We start from the raw sequence: 21732 nt of genomic DNA on the forward strand, positions 1-21732 counted from the left end.
GTCCGTGTTGGTTGTAGCCATAAGATACGCTGACTCTAGTGAGAAGGATACCAGAAAGGATCCCTTGGGGCGAGGAATGGAAGTATCTAACTCTGACTTGATATGACCAAGTAGATGACTTGCATTTGGCTAGGCTTTACCTTGACATGCGCCAATACTTAGACCAATGGTGATGTGAGAGAGCGGTGACCTATACCCCAGCCATGGAATGTCCAAAGGGATGCAGGACCCAACTACCACTGGCAGACCCAAGATACCAAGATGGTTGAGGGGGAGTGATTTGAGACCTACTCAAAGAAGTATGGTGCTATGACTTAAAGCATGTCTGCCTATAGAGACCAACATACATATAGTTAAAATCATACATGCATTGTCCGTTTCATATCGTATTGCATCTACTATGTTTTGCTATCATGTTATTATGTTGTTATGGAATAAATTGCCTTGCTGAGTTCTTTTGAACTCGCTCCTTTTTGCAAATATCTTTGTTAGACTATCCTGTAGGTCCTGACGAGTATGACGACCAGTACTATGAAGCGCAAGCCATTGATGCATACTACTCTCAAGGTGCTAGCAGTTACGAAGATTACGGTGAAGATCCCTCATATGATCATGCTGCGTACCAAGATCAGCCCTACCTTGGAATGAAGACGTTATTTATAAGATGGAAGAGACCTTAGTTTAGTTTGATTATATTTTCTTTCCTTTCTTTTTGGAATCGGTTGTAATCTTTTTCCTTTTAGTTTCGAGCTACATTTCCACTATAGTTGTGGAGTGATTTTCCGCACACTCTACATTTTGATTATTATATTGGTATCATTCTTTCCGCACTCTGATTATATTGTCATTCTCTCTTCTTATCTTGATCTCTTTGTTTATACAATGTTATATTGATTACATCTTGTTCATGATTATGTTATTGTATATGTGGGAGGATGATTTCCTCGATACTTGGTCTTCAGGGCTATGGCTCACACACTTGGGTATGCCAGGTAGGGTACCGGCTGGGTGGATGTGATAGAGTGGCATCAGAGTCCAAAGTTCAAGGAAATCTTAACACTAGAAAACAATGACGGAACATTCCTGAGTCATAGATCCAAAAGTGACTCAAATATTATTAGATGTGAATAATAGATAATTTGGACTAAAAACTTAATTAATGAAGCATAACTTGTTGAATAATACACAATAACTATGATTTAACAAACATCACTTAATGCAATAAAAGAAGTGCATAATACACAATAATAAAGTGAAACAAAAAATGATTTCATTAATATTAGAAAGTTTTTACAACAAGTTACGTTTCTGAAAAGCATAAAAGGAATACCTAGTACAATCTATCTAGGAGACTGTCTCTGCTCTCTAAGTACTCAGACATCCTCTGCGACCTGTGTCAATTGAGACTACATCTGCTCCTGTCTCAACTCTATTTGCACCTGTCTGACCACCATCCTCTCCAAAATGGAAGTCATACAAAACATCTGAGCATACAAGTCTGGTGTCTCCGAAGCTGTGTGTGATGGACCTCTGACCTCGAAATGCGATGGTGTAGGAATCCCACGATCATCTGGATCAGCCTCATGCATCTCCATGTCATCTCCTGCCTGATCATCAGTATCTGGACTAGCATATCTGATGAGCACATCCATGTGTGAAATCTTAAGGCATAAAGCATGCATTTTACACACTTAGAGTGGAGCTACCTTGGGTTTTATGTTGTTTTTGCAGATTTTATGAATTTTTAGGAACTTGAGCGAATATTTGGAGTTTTGGGTATGAAACATGCGATTTCACATGTCAAAAGGTCTGTTCAAATTCTCAAGTGCAAAAATGGGCATGATTTGGAGCATGATGGGCTAGAGATGCAATTATGGGCCAACTCCAAAGTATCTTACAAAATTAGATTAGGATTTTTGTTTTATTTTGTTCTTTACTGTAATTGAAAGAACGTATGGAGCCCACAAGTAGTCAAAGATTAGGATTTCTATTTTTTTTCTAGAAGATTTCATTTTTTTTAGATTTTATTTATTTCTCTAATTAGTTTTCTCTCTCTCTCTCTCTCTCTCTCTCCACTTTCTATTTCTTTCACTACTTTATTTTATTTTCTTTCCTTAATTAATCCAAAATCACTTTTCTAAAAGTGTATATATATATTTTCTTTCCTTCTTCCACGCTTTCTCTTTCTTCTCCACCTTCTCTACGTGTAACTCAAAGTTAAGTTTTTATTTATTCTTTCTCTCCACTTTCCCTCTTCATGTGTTTCTTTTTTTTTTCTTTCTCCACACATTCTTTCTCTCTCTCTTTTTATTCTAACGAATTTTGCTCTTTTTTTTTCTCTTATTATTATTATTATTTTATTTATTTCCTTATTTGTAAATCATTCTCCTTCTCCTATAAATATTACCCCCCCTCTTAGATCTAGGACACTTTATTTTTCTCTTTAGTTTATTTAAGTCTTGCACCTTCTATTCTCTCTAGCTTGTTCTAGGTTTTCTCTAGTTCTTTGATTACTTTGTGGGTTCTAATTCTAGATTGAATGTTTAGGTTTTAATGTTTTGCAAGAGAGATTGAAGTTGTGTAATTTTTTTATGCAAGTGTATTTCCTTTATTTTTATCAAGTGTAATTTCAAGCCGGTTTGCTCCGGTTTTAAGGCGATTCGATTGGTTTAAGCTGATAAGACGAAATCATCAATGGGTCCGCCCAAAAGTCAAATAAAGGTCTGATCATGACCATTCAACTTGTTATTATGATCCAATGGTCACAATCAAAAGGAGATTAGGTGGGAAAATCTATAAAAGGAAACGAAGCTCTCTTTCAACAGGTAACATACTCTAATTCACTAGAACTCTCATTCTATTCCTGGATATCTCCATTAAAGCTCTGTAGGAGCTCTGAAACCCTACCGGAACTATTATCTGACAAGAACGTCGGAGACGCGACGCCGATCAAGACTATCGGCTCCTTTTCTAACAAGTTCATTGTTTCGCAGGAAGTGAGAGCACGATTCAATCCAGTGAAGATAGATTCAAATCGGTCCAGATCTGCTTGGTTCGGTGTTAGATTTACGGTTTAGAGATCATAGCGAAATCTGCACCAACATTTGGTGCTGGTCGTGGGAAAGCTTCAGGACAAAGGTCATGGCTCAATCACTTGAGCGAGAGGAGGTAGTACCGGTCGAAATTGCAGAGGCTAGTCAAAGAGAGCCAAGAAGGATGAATCCAAAGAGAAAAACAAGAGAAATGGTGCCAACACTACAGATTCAGGCAATGCAAACTCGACAGAAATAGAGAGTAACAGAGGATCACTCACCTCATCCTGCTGAAATTTCTGAGAGAAAGGAGAAACAGCTCGTAGATACGTTTTTTGCTTCTCAATTGGAGCTGGATCCGAATTAAATCACTGCACGATTTGAAGGTATGCAACATCAGATCCTTGAAACACAAAATCTAATGAGATCATTCATAAAACAAGTAGGAGTTCGGCTAGAAGGAAGAACTTTGATCTCACTTGCTAGAAAATCTCATACTCTTTCCCGAGTTGAGGCGGTCTCTGACCAAAATCCTCGGATGAAAGGGTTGAGAGAAAGCCAGAGGAGAAGTTCTTAGAGAAGGATTAGGAGAGAGTGCAAATCCAAGTTACATTCCTTTGGAGTTGGAAGATCAGATATCATCTAAGGATGAACGTATAAGTCAAAGCCAGAGTAGGAAGAGTAAAACTCTTGGGAGTTGAAGAGATAAAAAAGAGAAAGAAAAAAATCAGAGGATGATAGATCTGAGGTCCATGGATCTGAAACTAGTAAGAGATTTCGCATTCTAAATGATCAGATTCAACGACTAACAAATAAGGATAATGGAGAAAATGTGGAAGAAGCAATGGATCGAAACCCGTTTTCTAGAGATATTATGTCAGCACCATTGCCACATAACTTCAAGCTTCCAGAACTCACAATGTATGATAAAAGCTCAGATCCATTGGAACACCTGGCTCAGTTCAATTTTGTTATGATGTTGGCAGGTAACTCAGATGTTCTGAAGTGTCAATCCTTTCCGTCATCACTGAAGGGTCCGACAACAACTTGGTTTTTCAGTCTACTGCCAGATTCAATTGGAAGCTTCAGAGACCTAACAAAGATTTTTCTATCGAGATTCCAGAGCAGTATGAAAAGCAGCAAAACGGTGGATAATTTGGCAGCAATTCGCCAGAAGTCAGGACAATCAGTTCAAAGCTATATGAAGAGATTCAATCAAGAATCAATTCAAATAAAAGACCTAAATGAAGCAATAGGTTATGATGCTATGTTCAGAGGTTTGACTGATGATCATTTGCTAGAGTTCTTAATTATGAACAAACCAACAAATATTGTGGAGCTGACATCACGATGTAATCAGTATGCTAACATGAAAGATATACTGCAAGCCAGGAAGGAGACTGATGGTGATAGCAAAAAGAAGGAAGAGGGAGCTCTACGATATGATCAGAGAGATTGAAGAAATGGCATGAATTATCCAAGGAATAGCTCTGATCTTCAAGTGAGAAGAGATGTTCCGAGACCATTCCCGGAGAACTATACTCCTCTAATGCAAGAAGGTCAGAAATCCTTATGCGAATCCAGCATAAGGGGTTTGTTAAGTGGCCAGCACAGATGATAGCAAAGGCAGAAGAGTGGAATCCAAACAGATATTGCAGATTTCATAGTGACCATGGTCATGATATAGATGATTGCAGAATTCCAAAGAATGAGACTGAGCGGTTGATCAATCAGGGGCGGCTGGATCGATATGTTCAAAGAAGAAATGGAGGACAGCAAAGAGATGTTGTTGAACAACCAAGAAGGTGGAAAAATCAAGGACCAGGAAGGGAGGATCAGGTGAAGAGGGATTTTCAGCCTAATTCTCCAGATGAAAATATCAAAGATCAAGAAAACCAGAGAGTTCAACAAAAGCAATCCCCTGTTATGATCATATTGGGGAGTTTAGACTTAAATTCAATTTCAAAGTCTAAGGCTCACGCCAGGTATGTGAATTCTGTTGAATCTCATGTTATTGCTAAAAGAATTAAGAAGATGAAGGAAATAGTCTTCACGAAGGAGGAAATGAGTGGAATTCAAGAGCCACATGATGATGCAATTGTTGTTATTATCGAAGTGGCATACAGATACATTCATAGGGTTTTAATTGATACGGGATCTTCTGTAGATATCATGTCTTACGAAGCCTTTCAATGGTTGAAGTTGGATACTGTAAAGATAAAACCTTGTGGAATAAGGTTATTTGGGTTTTCTGGAGAGTCTACCTCTGTAGAAGGAACTGTGGAATTAACAATAATGTTGGGAACACATCCACAAACAGTGACTACGGTTACCAAATTCCTGCTGATAAAAAAGTTATCGGCATACAATATAATTCTGGGAAGACCAACTTTAAATTCTATTGGCACTGTGGTCTCAACAAGGCATTTGAAGATGAAGTTCCAACTAAAGGAGGCATTGGAGAATGTAGATCTGACCAGAAAACTTCAAGACAAAGCTATACAACCTTTTTTGAAAGATTCAAAGTCACAAGGTAAAGCTCTTGCCCTTACTGTTGAAATTTTGGATAATAAAGATGAGGAGAAAATTCAGAGGGGAGAACCGGTGGAGAAATTGGAGAAATTTTCTTTCGATCTTGAAAATCTAGAAAAAGGGACTATGATTGGGGCTGATCAGACCAATCAGAATAAAGTTTTGTTGAAAGAGTTCCTTCGTATGAATGCGGATGTCTTTGCCTAGTCAGCCCAGGATATGCCGGGGCTGAGCAGGGAGGTTGTAGAACACTGCCTCTGGATAGACAGTACTATTAAGCCTATAAAGTAGAGAAGGAGGAATTTCTCATCAGAAAAGCATGATGCAATCAAGGTTGAAGTTGAAAAGCTTAGGAAATCAAAGTTTATCGAGTAGACTGAATGTCCTAAGTGGTTGGCAAATGTAGTAATGGTGAAAAAGCATAATGGTAAATGGAGAATGTGCGTGGATTATACTGATTTGAACAAACCCTGCCCTAAGGATTGCTATCCTTTGCTGCAGATTGATCAGTTGATTGATGCCACTTCAGGTCAGCAAATTTTAAGCTTTATGGATGCCTATTCAGGCTATAATCAGCTCCTTATGAAAAAGGAGGACCAACCTCATACGGCATTTATGACAAATCGTGAAAGCTACTCTTACAAGGTTATGCCTTTTGGATTAAAGAATGCCGAGGCAACATATCAAAGAGCAATGAATAAATTGTTCGCCAATCAAATTGGGAGGAATATGGAGGTTTATGTTGATGATCTTTTGGTGAAGAGTCAATTCAAATCTAATCACCTTACTGATCTGAAGGAATGTTTTGACGTGCTCAGAAAGAATGGGATGAGACTTAACCCTGAGAAATGCGCGTTTGGAGTTTCATCAGGATAGTTCTTGGGTTATATGGTTACATAAAGGGGTATTGAGGCAAACTCAAAAAAAATTAAGGCCATCTTGGATATGTTACCACCTAGTAATATGAAGGAAATTCAAAGTTTGATAGGGAAAATTGCGGCTTTGAGCAAATTCATATCCAGATCTGGAGATAAGTGTGCACACTTTTTCAAGGCATTGAAAAATCTGAATGCACTCAATGAATTCATATGGTCAGAAGACTGTCAAAATTCATTTGAAGAATTAAAAAGAAGGTTGATCAATCCACCAGTCCTATCTCGGCCAATTCCAGGAGAAGCCTTACAAATATACTTATCCTCTTCAAAGGCAGCAGTGAGTGCTGTATTAATTCGAGAAGAAGGTACGATTCAGAATCCCATCTATTTTGTAAGTCATACATTATTAGATGCGGAATCTAGATACCCTGAATTTGAGAAGCAGGCTTTACCTTTGATAATAGCGGCCAGAAAGCTTAGACCTTATTTTCAGGCTCATCCAATTATTGTTCTGACCAACTGGCATTTTAAGAAAATATTGCATAAACCTGACCTTGCCGGGAGGATGGTATCTTGGGCAGTGGAATTAACAGAACATGACATTGACTATAGACCCAGAACTGCGATAAAGGCACAAGTCCTGGAGGATTTTGTTGCTGAAAGTATTTCACCACCGGAAGATAAAGAAGGCCTTAGTGAGATACCTAGTGGGTGGATTCTTCATGTGGATGGGTCAAGTCATTCTCAGGGATCTGGAGCAGGTATGATTTTACAAAGTCTAGCTGGATTTATAATTCAGAGTGCTCTTCGGTTCAATTTTCGTGCTTCAAATAATGAGGCAGAATATGAAGCTCTTATTGTGGGGTTGCGGTTAGCCAAATCCCTATGTTACAAAATATTGAAGTCAAAAGTGATTCTGAACTGGTGGTCAGTCAAGTGACAGGAGTATATGGAGCAAAAGATGCTAGAATGATCAATTATCTCAAAAAGCACTTGAATGTAAAGGATGGTTCCAGCAATTCTTGATTAAGAGGATTTTGAGAAATCAAAACACAATGGCAGATTCTTTGGCAAAATTAGCATCAGCAAAATTTGCTTCTCTGCCACAGGCTGTGTATATTATTGAAAGTTGGATATTCTAGCATATTCTGAATCAGAGATAATGGAAATTGATATGGAAGTATCATGGATGGATCCTATCATACAATATCTCAAAGAAGATATTCTCCCAGAAGACAAGGAAAATGCCAGAGTATTAAGAAGAAGAGTAGCAAAGTTTGTCTTAAAAGACAGATTATTGTATAAAAGGACAATTTCTAGGCCACTTCTGAAATGTTTAGGACCATCCAATGCACAGTATGCACTTGCAGAAGTTCATGAGGGAATCTGTGGAAGCCATCTTGGAGGAAGAGCTTTAGCATATAAAATTTTGAGAGAAGGATTTTACTGGCCATGAATGCAATCTGAAGTAATTGAATATGTAAAGAGATGCCATCAGTTCCAAATTCATGCTCTAATTCATAAACAACTTGTGGAACAGTTGACTTCAATTTTGAATCCTATTCCATTTGCAATGTGGGGGATGGATTTACTTGGTCCATTTCCTATTGCATCTGGAGGAAGGAAATTTGTGGTGGTAGCAATTGATTACTTTACAAAATGGGTAGAAGCAAAAGCTTTAGCCATAACAACAACGAATCAAATGGAAAAGATCTTCAGAAATAAGATCATTTTCAGATTTGGTTTGCCTAAGGTCTTGTTGACAGATCATGGAACTCAATTTGATAATGAAAGGTTCAAGGAATTCTGTGCAGACTACCATATTGAATACAAAAATTCTTCTGTGGCTTATCCTCAATGCAATGGGCAGATTGAAATAACTAACATAACTCTCTTACAAGAAATCAAAAGAAGATTAGATGAAGCAAATAGTCTGTGGGTAGATGAGCTACCTCATGTGTTGTGGGCATATAGAACTACAGTTAGAACACCAACAGGGGAGACACCTTTCAAGCTGGCTTACGGGTTAGAGGCCTTGGCTCCAGTGGAGGTAATGGTTGGGTCAGAAAGATCAGAAAAGTTTGATCCAATGATTAATGAAGAAGGGCTGAGAGTGAATCTAGAATTTATGGATGAGGTCAGAGAAAAAGCTTTGTATCGAAACATAGAATACCAGAGGAGAACAACAGCATACTATAATGCTTGGGTCAGGCCTAAGTCTTTCAAAGTTGGAGATTTAGTCTTAAGGAAAAAGTCAGCATCATACCCAAGAAATTGTGGAAAGCCTTCCGCAAATTGGGAGGGGCTGTATGTGGTGATAAAGACTGTCAGTACAAACACATATTGGCTTAAAGATCTACATGGAAGCTGCTTAAGGCGACAGTGGAATGTAACTCATCACATAAAGTATTATCAATAGAAAAGGAGCAGAGTTTCCAGTTGCTCTTGAAGGCTTATCTCTATCAACTGATATCACTTAAAGAATCTTCTTCAACTATGCAAAAGAGCCTTCCGAAGCCTGGTCATGCTTTCCGAAGCTGATCACGGATCATTCCTTCCAAGGGTGGTCCCGACTTTCCGTAAGTCAGGCTCAAGTAGCCAGCCTTTCGAGGCCTGGTCATGCTTTTTGAAGCTAATCACAGATCATTCCTTCCGAGGGTGGTCCAGACTTTCCGTAAGTCAGGCTCAAGTAGCCAGCCTTCCAAGGCTTGGTCATGCTTTCCGAAGCTGATCACGAATCATTCCTTCCGAGGGTGGTCCGACTTTCCATAAGTCAGGCTCAAGTAGTCAGCCTTCTGAGGCCTGGTCATGCTTTCCGAAGCTGATCACGGATCATTCCTTCCGAGGGTGGTCCTGACTTTCCGTAAGTCAGGCTCAAGTAGCTAGCCTTCTGAGGCCTGGTCATGCTTTCCGAAGCTGATCATGGATCATTCCTTCCGAGGGTGGTTTCGATTTTTCGTAAGTTAGGCTCAAGTAGCTAACCTTCCGAGGCTTGGTCATGCTTTCTGAAGTTGATCAAGGATCATTCCTTCTGAGGGTGGTACCGACTTTTTATAAGTCAAGCTCATGTAGCCAGCCTTCCGAGGACTAATCATGCTTTTCGAAGCTGATTAAGAAGAGTTATTACGCAGATTGAAGATTCTAAATTTGTGGAGCAGCTACTTAGCCAAATACTAAACGACAATGGGTTTGGTCAAAAAACACAAGAGACTATCTTATAAAAGAAAAGAAATTTGTTGATCGAAAAAGAAAAAAAAAAAGAGTCAAAAAGATCAATATAGATCATTACATCAGGAAAATACTTTTTTGAAACTAAAAGATATAAAAAAAAAAAAAAAGTTTTCAAGTTTTCTTCTCAAGCAATCAGGCATTTCGCCCCACAGAAGTATCATCAGTGGGAAGGCTCTTATCGATCTGTTTATCATTTTTCGTGGATGCAGCCCCATCACTGGAATCATCATCCCTGCTGGAACTTGAAGTTTCTTCCTCATCAGAATCATCTTCATATTCTTCTTCACTTTCTTCATTTTCTTCTGCAGAATTCTCAGAGTCAAGGATATTTCAGACTCCTAAGGTCAAAGAACTTCCGAGAAGGAAGAAACTCAGGAGGAAGTAGTTTAAAATCAACACTAGGACAAATTTTGAGTATCTCAGAGAAAATCTGGTCAAAGCAGACTTTCACTACACTCTTGCAGAATCCTAAAAAAGCTGGATTATCTCTTGCTTGTTCAACCGCAGAGGTAACAGAACTTAGAACAAGTTGATGCTCATCTTGCATTCTTTTCTTCTCAAGTTCTAATTGTTTTTTCTCTTCTTGAAAGTTCTGTACCATGGAAGTTTTCTCTTTGATAATTTCTTTCCAAATAGCAGCTAAACTGTCCCTTTCCTTATAAACTTCATTAAAAGAAGTGCTGAGATTATCCTTCTCCAAAGAAATCTCATTCAAAGCCAAACTCAAATTTTCTTTCTGGAATTCCAGATCATTTTTCTCCTTGGAAAGAGAATCAAAGGCTTGTTGTAGAAGCCTATTCTTTCTTTCCAAGTTCAATTTCAATCTCTTAGCTTCTTCAAATTTAATCTTTAAAACATCTGTTTCTTTTTCAAAACCTTGGGACCAGGCAATTGCTCTTTCCAACTTATCTTGAATCTCGTTTCTTTCATAAGTAGCAAGTTTGGCCCTCTCCAAGGCATTATTCTTCAGCATCTCAGTCGCAAAAACGTCTTCCTTATATTTCATTAAAGAAGCCTTTAAATCTAAAACTTCTTCCTGTAAATCAGTACATAGATCGGAATAGATTTGAAAATCATCCTGTAAACTATCTATCTCAGAACACAAATCCAATTCTCTGAATTGGGCAGCCTCTAATTTTCTTTCTTAGGATTTCAAGCTGTTCTTGTACCTCATCAATCAATTCAAAATTATGTTTGATCAAAAAAAATTTTCTCTTTCCAAAACCTCAGATAAAGCATTGAAAGCAACACCAAAACATCTGCAAATAAAGTAAGAAAAACTTAGTAAAACAACAACTAAGGAAAATGATTTATCTTAACAAGAAGGATAGAGGTTTATTTTTTACCCCTAGGCGTGTGTGTAAAGTCCCATATCAGACATGCCAGCTGTCTCTCTCTTATCACGAGGAATTCTACCCTTAGTTCCCCATTCACGGGCAACTTCCCAATTCCAATTGGCAGTGTGATTTTCTTTCAAACCCCAAACGGGGTGAAAATGATCTCCAGAGTCAGCTACACTTTGGGCATCTTCTAATTGCCCAGGACCAATTGGGTGAGGATTAGCAGCAGCTTCAATTATTTCTTGAGGATTAGCATCTACAGCGGCATCATTAGAATCAACCTGCATGTCGACAACTTCACCGCAATATTCTCTTGATCCTTAGGTCCCGCAGGAGGATCAACTGGCATGTCAAAAATACGAGGAGCAGCATCAAAAAATTCATCATTTGGTGGAGCAATCTGGGTATTCTCTTCAGCAACATCAGGAGCAATATTGATGTTTGGAATAGCATTGTCAAAAACAGGGGCAGCAAAAATAGGATTTTGTATAGGGGGAGCAAAAACAGGAGCATTGTCAGCAGCAACATTTTCATTTTGAGGAATATCCTTAGGGATATTCTCTTCAAGAACAATTTCAGGAGGAGGAACAGAATTATCCTCATCAAACAGCTGGTCAGCTATCTGTTCAATGATATTACCTGTAGCATGAGCAATAATTTCTTCAGCAATTTTCTTCAACTAATTAAGAGGGTAATCAGGAATTTCCTTACCTTGATCTTCATTCTCAACCATCTTCTCTAGGAGAACAGAATCATCATGAGGTAATATGGGCGACATAGGAGGAGTGCAAACTTCATTCCTAGGAGAATAAGTTGGTTCAGCAGTCTCTTCTGCTACCTTTTTGGTGTCAGTGGGAGTTTCTTTTTGGAGGTTATCTTTTTGAATAGGGATTTCAGCAGAAGGAGAAATAGAGGATTTCTTCTTCTTACTTTTTTTGGTAGTAGATAACTCATGACCTAAAGAAGGACCCATGGAACGAAGTCTACTTCTTAAGGTCCTTGTTCTTCCAACAGGATTGTCACCGACAACCACTTTGACAAGCCGAATATTGGAGCTTTCAACATCAACATTTTCTTCAACAATATCTTCTTGTACCTGATCTACCTTTTGCTGGCCAGTTGAAGATTTCTTCTCAACATATTTTTTCTTAAGGGATTTCCTGTGACTTCGGTCACTGGGAGGACGAACAGCAGAATGTTTTCTTTTCATACCTGATTTCTCAGGTTTGGGAATGGATTTACCTGACTTCTCAGGTTTGGGGATTATATTTTTTTCTTTCTTCTGATGCAGCCTTTCAGAGTTTTAGAAATGTTAGGGATTTGATAAATATTAGTCCCTGGAGAAGGAGCAGAGATCAAAATATGAACATAAAAAAAAGTAATAAAAATCTCTTATGTACCTGGTAAAAGGTTGTGACTTGCCAGACCAGCATTAGTTTTAAGGTCTATTGCATCAACTGGATTTTCAGAAGGGATCAGTTTCCATGTCTCCTGATCATACTCACTCAACATGGGACGTTGGTTCAGCGAATAAAGGGATTTCTTTGTGTGAAAACACCATCGAGAGCGGTAGTTGGGAATGGAGATGGCACATAAAAAATATTTCTCTCTCCATTTCTTGTTGTCATGGGGAATAAAAGAGTCGGTGAAGATTTTGGTGTTCTCACCCAATTCATTAACAATGCAAGTTCTTCGAGAAAAGTAAATATAACCACGCTCATAGGAAACTTTGAGAGTATGATAATTTCTGAAAAGTTCAATAGATGGGATGTGACCCATTCCACGAATGAAAGCAAAGAAACAGTAAACTAAATTCCAACTGTTAGGAGTAAGTTGGCAAGGGTAGATGCGGTAGTAGTCAAGCAAAGATTGGACAATGGGAATCAGAGGAACTCTGAATCTAGAATCAAGGTGATGAAGATAAACGGAAAAAATGATAGAGCTAGCATCATATGGACATTCAAAAGGTTCAGGAACCCATACTTTGGCATCGGAAGGAAAATGATAATCTTGACGGTAAGAAGGCAAATGAGATTTCTTTACCGTAGGTGGATACCATTCAGGTCCAGCATATTTGGGATCCAACTTCTCTTTGGTGGTGTCCAGAGGAACGTAAGGAGTGATTTCCTCATCTTGAGCATAGGGAGTAGGAATCCAGTCTAACGGAGCCTGTTCAGAAGATAAAGCATTCAGGGTTCTATCCAAGTTAACATCTGAAGACGCATGAACTTGTTTAGAGGTGCTTGGGGCTGAAGGGTTAGTAGGTGGATCCATGGAGAAGAAAAGCAATGACGGAAGTTCAAGAAATGAAAATAAAACACAGGAGGGATGATAGAGGAGTTGCAGAAGATTGCAATATGAGTTTGAAGAAGGGAAGTAGGTTATGGTCGAAAGCAGATGATAGAGAGTGAATAAATACGGAGATGAAGTGACGTGATGGGAAGTTTTCTGAAAATTGGAGGGAAATATACGATGATTCAGATCAACGGCTGTAACTGTTCATAATCGACGCTTGGAAACATTGCGACCAGACACGTGGATGAGATGAAAAAGATTAAGGAAAGCATTGTAATCGTGTGATGAAGAATAAATAATATTTATTGATCAAGCGATGGGAAAGAGGATAACGTCAAGGAAGCTGAGAAGGTGCATTAATGAGGGGATAAAAAGATCTGACAAATAAAGATTTTTGACTGATCCTTGAGGTGATTTGGGGGCTGAGCACAGTGTTTGATGATTACAAAAAATGGTCCTACTTCCAAGAGGGATTATGGTTCATTCTTTTAAACAAATCAGGATCAGCGTTTAAATTGATGATGACCTGGGAATCCAAAATTGCAACTTTGGAAATTACGATTTCTGGAAGGAATATGAAACATTGAATAGATCAAGATTTTGCCACGTGGAAGGGAAAACTGGAAATTTAATAAGGGAGATTAAGCGCGTGAAGAGAAACAGTTGAGATTTGGGAAATCAAATACATAAGGAATGGTTCGATTGAATCCAGGTATCTATTGATTGATCTCTCTAGCTGAGTTGAATTGAACGATACTGTTGAGCTCCAAGGTCGACAGATGAATTTAGAATTCTGATGAGCTCTACAAAGCTATAGATTGATCTCAGAATTTCTGATGAATTCTCTCAACTGAAGGATGAAATCAGCGTTCAAGTAATCCCTCATGACTGGAGATGAGCTCAAGTACTGAAGAATTCTCACAACCAATATAAGACACAAAATATTCTACAGTCATTTGGAAGAAAGATTCAAACCTCCTAACTAGAGTCTCATACACGTTCAACCTGATTAGCAGGCTTGGGGGCTCATGTTGTGACTAAAATATCCCAAATCCGGTTCAAGCCAGTTCGTTCCGATTTTAAGGTGATTCGATTAGTTTAAGCTGATAAGATGAAATCATCAATGGGTTCGCCCAAAAGTCAAATAAAGGTCCGATCATGACCATTCAACTTGTTATTATGATCCAATGGTCACAATCAAAAGGAGATCAGGCGGGGAAATCTATAAACGGGAACGAAGCTCTCTTTCAACAGGTAACACACTCTAATTCCTGGAACTCTCATTCTATTCCTGGATATCTCCATTAAAGCTCTGTAGGAGCTCTGAAACCCTACTGGAACTATTATCTGACAAGATCGTCGGAGACGCGACGCCGATCAAGCCGATCGGGTCCGTTTCTAACAAGTTCATTGTTTCGCCGGAAGTGAGAGCTCGATTCAATCTAGTGAAGATAGATTTAGATCGGTCCAGATCTGCTTGGTTCGGTGCTAGACTCACCGTCTAAAGTTCACGGCGAAATCTGCATCAACAAAGTTCAAGTTCAAGTTTCAAGTTTGAGGATTCGTTTTCTCTCTAGGTTTAGCAATTGCAGATCTAGACTATTCTAGATCTGGTTGTAGGGTTCGGTTGAGATTCGAATCGTTTATTCAAGTTTTTTTTGGAGATTCAAAGATTCAAGTAAGTAACATTCTTCAATAATCTTCTCTCTCCCCTTCATTCCCGCTTCTACCTACCCCTCCATATTCTTAATTTAGGATTTATTTTTCAGCACTTACTTACTATTCTCCCTTCCCCTTGGGTCCTTGATCAAAGATGCTTACAGTCGTGCCTCTCTTTGGTTAAGGTTTATCTTTTCCTTTTATTGCTTTGTTATTTGCTTTGATTATTTCCTTTCTGCATTTTTTTTCTCTTTAATATCCTTTCCCCCGATCGGTGGACTATATGCTACGGCAAAGGGTCCACGGTCAAAGTCATTATAATTATACTCCCCTTCCCTCGATCCAGAGCTGACACTCAGATCACTTCCCTTCTATTTTTATTGTTCGCATTTTTTTTCCTTGTCTTTTATTTGTGTGTTGGTTGTGTTTGCTTTATTTTTCGTCTCAATTCGATTGCATTAGATGTATGGATTAAGATCACTTTAATTTAATTAATTAGTTAAATTTTTTGAATCATTGCACTCACACAATATCATTAAGGGGTTAAACATTAAGTGACATATCTCCCTGAGATCGACTCGTTAGCTACATGACACTGTGCGTTTGCGGTTATTTTATTTTACAAACAATTTTTTGGTGCTGTTGCCGAGGAGGTATTAGTCCATCTAATTTTTCTCATTCTTAGGCAAAATTGAAGTGTATATATATATATATATATATATATATATATATATATATATATATATATATATGAACTGAGGGAGGATGGCTACATTTCACTTCCAAAAACACCAAACACCCCTACTTTCTAAAATTACTAAACCTTTAAGTCATAAAAAAGTAATATTCAAAACTGTAATTTGTCAAATAACCTTTATATAAATTAAGATAATAAAGTGACAATTAATACAAACAGTTAATTAAATCGTGTGCTACAACCTGGTGCTAACTGCTAAATCGATCATATAGACATATACCAGAAATCTTCTTTACAATCGTCTTCCCATCGGTAGGGCAATCAATTAAATAAATCATGTGCTAATCATGGTAACGGCTAAGTCGATCACAAACCAGAAATCTTCTTCACAATCATCTTCCATCGGTAAGTTAGGTCGTGGCGTTCGATCGTATTCAAAGTTCTCCACCATCTTCTGAAAGTCACTCACTCAGACGGGTTACCTAGCGAGTTAGGTCGTACCCTTTCTCTTCTCATCATAGTTGCATTTCTCGTTCCGCAAAGGCAAGGGAGGAAGACAACAATTGAGCGACGCAATGGTGTCGTTAAAGCTTCAGAAGAGGCTTTCTGCCAACGTTCTCAGGTGTGGAAGACGGAAAGTCTGGCTCAATCCTAATGAAGTCAACGAAATCTCCATGCCAATTGAACTAGGTTCATTCTTCTTCCTTTTGCCTCTGTATCTCACGCCTTCGTTTTTTTCCTTTTTGTTGCTTACCTGCCTGGGCGATTTTGGAACAGATTTTATCTTCAAATTTTCTCTTTGATCTATTCAATTCGTGTTGATAAGTTTCTGATAGATCGAGGCACAGAGATGCTCTGCGATTTTCTTCTCGCTTTTATTTGTTAACAAGTTGTGACTAAATCTGCTGCTCTTTTTTTAATTTTGTTTGCAAGTTCTATTTCAGCAATTTTTACTTGCATGGATTGCCGCTTTATTTGCTGTTCTTTTTTGGAGATAAGCGAAGTTTGTGGTAGTTGATAAATTTGTACTATTTGGTGTTTTTTTGAAATTTTTTTTTTTCCCCCCCCCGCGATTTTTTTTTTTTTTTTTTTTTTTTTTTTTTCATGCGTACTTCTTATTAGAATATAGAAACTGAATATATTGGATTGAATGAATGATAAGATACAACATGGGTATATATAGGATTACAATATATGATTTTCATCACACGGTCTCTATATGACACGTGTTAGTCCTATTATCCCCCCTCAAACTAGGCCGCGGAACAAGACCTAGTTTGAAAAGTATACCCTCAAACTCCTTCTTAGGAAGAGCTTTGGTAAATATATCAGCCAACTGGTGATTTGTAGAAACATGGCGTGTAGTAAGATGACCCAGCGCCACCTTCTCCCGAACAAAGTGATAATCCAATTCCACATGCTTCGTACGACCATGAAATATAGGATTAATTGACATGTGCAAAGCACTAAGATTGTCACAAAAAAGAACAGTGGGCTGCGGTTGAGGGATACCAATATCACGTAACAAAAAAGTCAACCAAGTAAGCTCTGCAGTAGTGGAAGCCATGGCACGATATTCGGCTTCTGTATTGGAGCGGGAAACTGTGGGTTGCTTTTTGGCACTCCAGGAGATGCAATTGGCTCCTAAAAAAGTACAAAAGCCACTAGTAGAACGTTGAGTCAAGGGACACCCTGCCCAATCCGCATCGGAAAAACCATAAAGCTGAAAAGTACTCTCCCGATGAATGCGAAGCCCATAATCCAAAGTGCCACTAATATATCGCAAAATACGTTTGACAACCACAAAGTCAGCCAGAGTGGGCGAATGCATGGACTGACAAACTGTATTGACAACAAAAGATATATCGGGACGAGTCATAGTCAAATACTATAAACCCCCAACAATGCTTCGAAAGAAAGTCACATCAGGGTATGGAGAAGAATCAATCATTTTAGAAGAATGTGGTAACATAGGAGTGGGCATAGGTTTAACCCCATCCATTTGAGCTCGTCGAAGTAAATCAGAGGCAAATTTTGATTGTGAAAGATGCAAGCCATAAGATGTAGAAACGATCTCAATACCAAGAAAATAGTGAAGGGAACCCAAATCCTTCATGGCAAAAGTCTTGGCCAAAGTAGAGATAAAAGTGGTAAGAAACGCTGGATCGTTTCCTGTGAGGACGATGTCATCAACGTAGAGCAACAACAAAAGTATCCGACCATCAGCCCGATAAACAAAGAGGGAGCTATCAAACATGCTACAAGCAAACCCAAACTCCAATAAAAATCCACTAAATCTATCAAACCAGGCCCTTGGTGCTTGTCGTAATCCATAAAGAGATCTATGAAGATGGCATACATCATTAGGGCGAGATGAATCAACAAACCCAGGTGGTTGATGCATGAAAACTGGAGTTTTAAGAAACCCATGTAAAAAAGCATTCTTAACGTCCAATTGCCGAATCTCCCAACGCATCATAGTAGCAATACTAAGAACCAAACGTATAGACCCAGGTTTAATTACTGGGCTAAAGGTCTCGAAAAAATCAATACCTTCCTCTTGAGTAAACCCACGAGCAACCAATCGGGCTTTTAGCCTCTCAAGAGTACCATCTGATTTTAACTTGGATTTAAAAATCCATTTACAACTCACAACATTCATTTCTGGAGTCCTTGGTACCAAAGATCATGTATTATTAACAGCAAGCGCATTCATTTCTTCTTGCATAGCTGTGTGCCAACCAGGATGAGCCAAAGCAGCCTTAACTGTCTGAGGTTCCATAGGAATACTAGTTACAGCAAGAGCATAACGTGGATTTGGTTTCCTAACACCAATTTTAGCACGAGTAACCATGGCATGAGTAGAGGCAGAACTCGGCTCAAGATCAGTATTCATATTTGTAGAAACATTTAAAAAATCCAAAGAAGTAGCTTCACAAAACCCATTTCAATTTGAAACACTATTAAAACCCACATTATTAGAAACAGGCACAATATTTTGTGAAGTATCACCACAAAGCCCATTTCCACTTGCAACACCATTAAGGCCCACAAAATTAGAAGCAGACTGAACATTCTGTGAGTTAGCACCACAAATCCCATTTTCATTTAAAAACTGCCCAGTTTCATTCATATGCTGTGAAGACAAGCCCACTTGACCAACTGTATGATTTAAACACTCAGATCTAGAAACAGAACCAGGAACCTCTTCAATTGTAGTAGCATCAGAATGTGCATTAGCCATGGAACCACCATTAGAACCTCTCAAATCAGTCCCTTCATTATCAGAGCTTGCAGGTACAGATATACAATGATTGTGAGTAGGATCAGAATTAAACCAATTAGATAATTTTGAATCATTGACAGGTAATGATAAATTCTGAGAAACAGAAGCAAAGTTTGAAATAGAATAACTTGTCCAACCCTCAAAAGAAGAACAGGGAAGGGAAGACTCAGAAGAAGCATTAACTTGAGAAGAACAAAAAGGAAACACACTCTCATCAAAGACTACATCACGAGAAATATAAACCCTGCCAGTGGAAACATGAAGACAACGATAACCTTTATGACGGTCACTGTAGCCCATAAAAACACAAGCCAAAGACCGAGGATCAAACTTACGTGAGACATAACCCCGAAGACAAGGAAAACAAGCTGAGCCAAAAACTCTAAAAGAAGAATAATGAGGCTGTTGGCCAAAAACAATATGCAAGGGATTGTCCATGTTTAACACCTTTGAAGGTAGATGATTGATGAGAAAAACTGAAGTAAGGAAAGATTCTACCCAGTATTTTAAAGGAACAGAAGCATGAAATAATAAAGCTAGACCTAACTCAACCACATGTCTATGCTTCCTTTCAACAATACTATTCTGAGCTGGAGTTTTAGGACATGAAACATGATGAATAATGCCCTGGACAGCAAGATGATCCTGGAAAGCTTTGAGAGAAAACTCTCCTCCTCCATCACTTTGAAAAACTTTAATTTTGGAAGTAAACTGCCTCTCAACCAAAGCTTGAAATTTCAAAAAGACACTAAAAAATTCAGATTTCTTATGTAACGGATAAAGCCAAGAAAATCTGGAGTAATCATCAACAAACAGAGCATAATATTTGTAACGTTGCACACTAGATACGGGAGCCTTTCCCCATAGATCACAGTGTATCTTGTCCAAAGGTGCCAATGTCTTAGTAAAAGAACTAACATAAGGTAAATGAGAGCTCTTACTAAACTGACAACTATTACAAACAGTCCTCTTATTACAATTCATTGTTATTAATCCATGAGTCTTCAAAAAAGTAGTAATCCTAGAGTATGGGTGTCCCAACCTTTGATGCCACACATCTTCAAAAGAAGTTACAAACCTAGAAGAAAACAACGCCATACCAGAAGTAGTTTTAACAGAGTCAACAGCAGAAGCAATAGGAGCAGAGGCATCAACACAAAAATTAACAGATGCAACAGCAAGAGCATGACCAACAGGAGCAGAATCATCACAAAAAACATACAATCCTCCTTTCTTACTACCCGATGCCAGAATCTTCTGTGTTTGAATTTCCTTAACAAGAAAACCAGAATCAGTAAATTCAATCGAACAACCAAGATCTCTGGTGAGTTTAGAGACAGAGATCAAGTTCTTTGTAATGTCAGGAACAACCAACACATCTTTAAGAGGCAAATTTGTACTACCAAGATTTAAAGAACCAGTACCACAATGTGTAATCGACAACCTCTCACCATTCCCTACCATAAGTGAACAAGAATTTGGAAGAGACATAACAGAAGAAAGTTTACCCGGAGTATTTGTAACATGATCAGTAGCTCCAGAGTCTGGAAACCACCCCTGATCTTGAGATGAAGTCAGTCTTATTGCTGCTAAAGCTTGAGGAACATCTTCAGATTGATAGGAGTGATCAAATCGACCCCAACACTTGAGAGCACCATGACCAAGTTTCTGACAAATCTGACAACGAATAACAGATTTTGTAGAATTCAAGAGACGTTCTTGATTTTCTTTTCCAGGAAAAACAATCGAATGATGCTTGCTTGCAGACTGCATAGTAGGAGCAAACCCTTGGTTTTGAGATGTGAACAGACGACCACGACCCTGACCACGGCCCTGAAAAGATCGTCCACCTCTATATGGTTTTGCAGAAGCAAGAAAAGCCAGATTTGGAGTAGGAGACTGATGAAAATTTTCTCTGCTTCGCAAATCATGACTCTGCAGAAGCGGTAGTAGATCAGTATACGTAGGAACCGGTGGCTTGAGCATGGTGGTTGCAAACGCCTCATACGCCGGACCTAAATTTGTCAAAAGAAGGAACACCTTGCGTTGATCTTCAACTGGTTTTCCAATTACTGCTAATTTATCGCAGATGGTTTTAAACTGAATGAGAAAATCATTCAAAGAAACAGAGTCTTTCTTCTTGAGAAAGTACAATCGGGATAACAATTCAAATTCGCGAGCCTCAGAACATTGAGAAAATGCATCAGACAGCAATTTCCATAAATCGAACGACGACTGGGCTCCAACAGCAAGAGCAAGAATATTCTCAGAAAGAGTTCCAGTGATCCATGCTCTAACAAGACGATCCGTCTTTAACCATGAAAGATAACAAGGATTAGGCACAACTTCACCTGCATAATTTTGGATAACCGCCTCAGGTGCTGAACACTGCCCGGTAAGAAATCCATCTAGATCTTGACTTTCGATGAGGGATAAGATCTGAGTGTGCCATAACAAGTAATTATTAGCGGTTAACCGAATAGTGACAAAGTTTGTCACATTTAGGTTGCTTGGATAAGGGTAAGAAGAGGAAGCCATTAGCACAGAAATGATGATTGTTGAAGAAATCGACACCAGAAAGTGAGATCTCCTTCAGCCTATAGCAGGAAACACAGATTGAAAACAAAGATCTGAACGCAGAGAGCAAGTCTGAAGAACAGAGATCAAGACACTAACTGCAAACGAAACCAAAATGCTTCATCTAGTAGATCAGTTGCTGCCTTCAACAGAAAATGCAGAAAGCAAGAATCTAAAACCAGAAAGGCCTGCAATCGTCTTCATCGCT

At 38.6% G+C, this 21732-nt stretch overlaps 2 protein-coding genes across 2 annotated transcripts; both read left to right on the plus strand.

Moving 5' to 3' along the window:
• The first annotated feature begins 3876 nt into the window (after positions 1-3876).
• LOC149012126 (uncharacterized) lies at positions 3877-4491 on the plus strand. Its single transcript, XM_089159131.1, has one exon. It carries the CDS (start codon positions 3877-3879, stop codon positions 4489-4491), a length of 615 nt encoding a protein of 204 aa, XP_089015257.1.
• A 2513-nt stretch (positions 4492-7004) lies between these two features.
• On the plus strand, positions 7005-8858 carry LOC149012127 (uncharacterized). The gene is made up of 2 exons (XM_089159132.1): positions 7005-7200; positions 8254-8858. The coding sequence occupies exons 1-2, from the start codon at positions 7005-7007 to the stop codon at positions 8856-8858; spliced, it is 801 nt and encodes a 266-aa protein (XP_089015258.1).
• Positions 8859-21732: the final 12874 nt, after the last annotated feature.

The sequence above is a fragment of the Hakea prostrata genome, chromosome 6 (genome assembly GCF_041222555.1).
Source record: "Hakea prostrata isolate BN-2017 chromosome 6, UWA_Hpros_2, whole genome shotgun sequence".
Lineage (NCBI taxonomy): Eukaryota > Viridiplantae > Streptophyta > Magnoliopsida > Proteales > Proteaceae > Hakea > Hakea prostrata.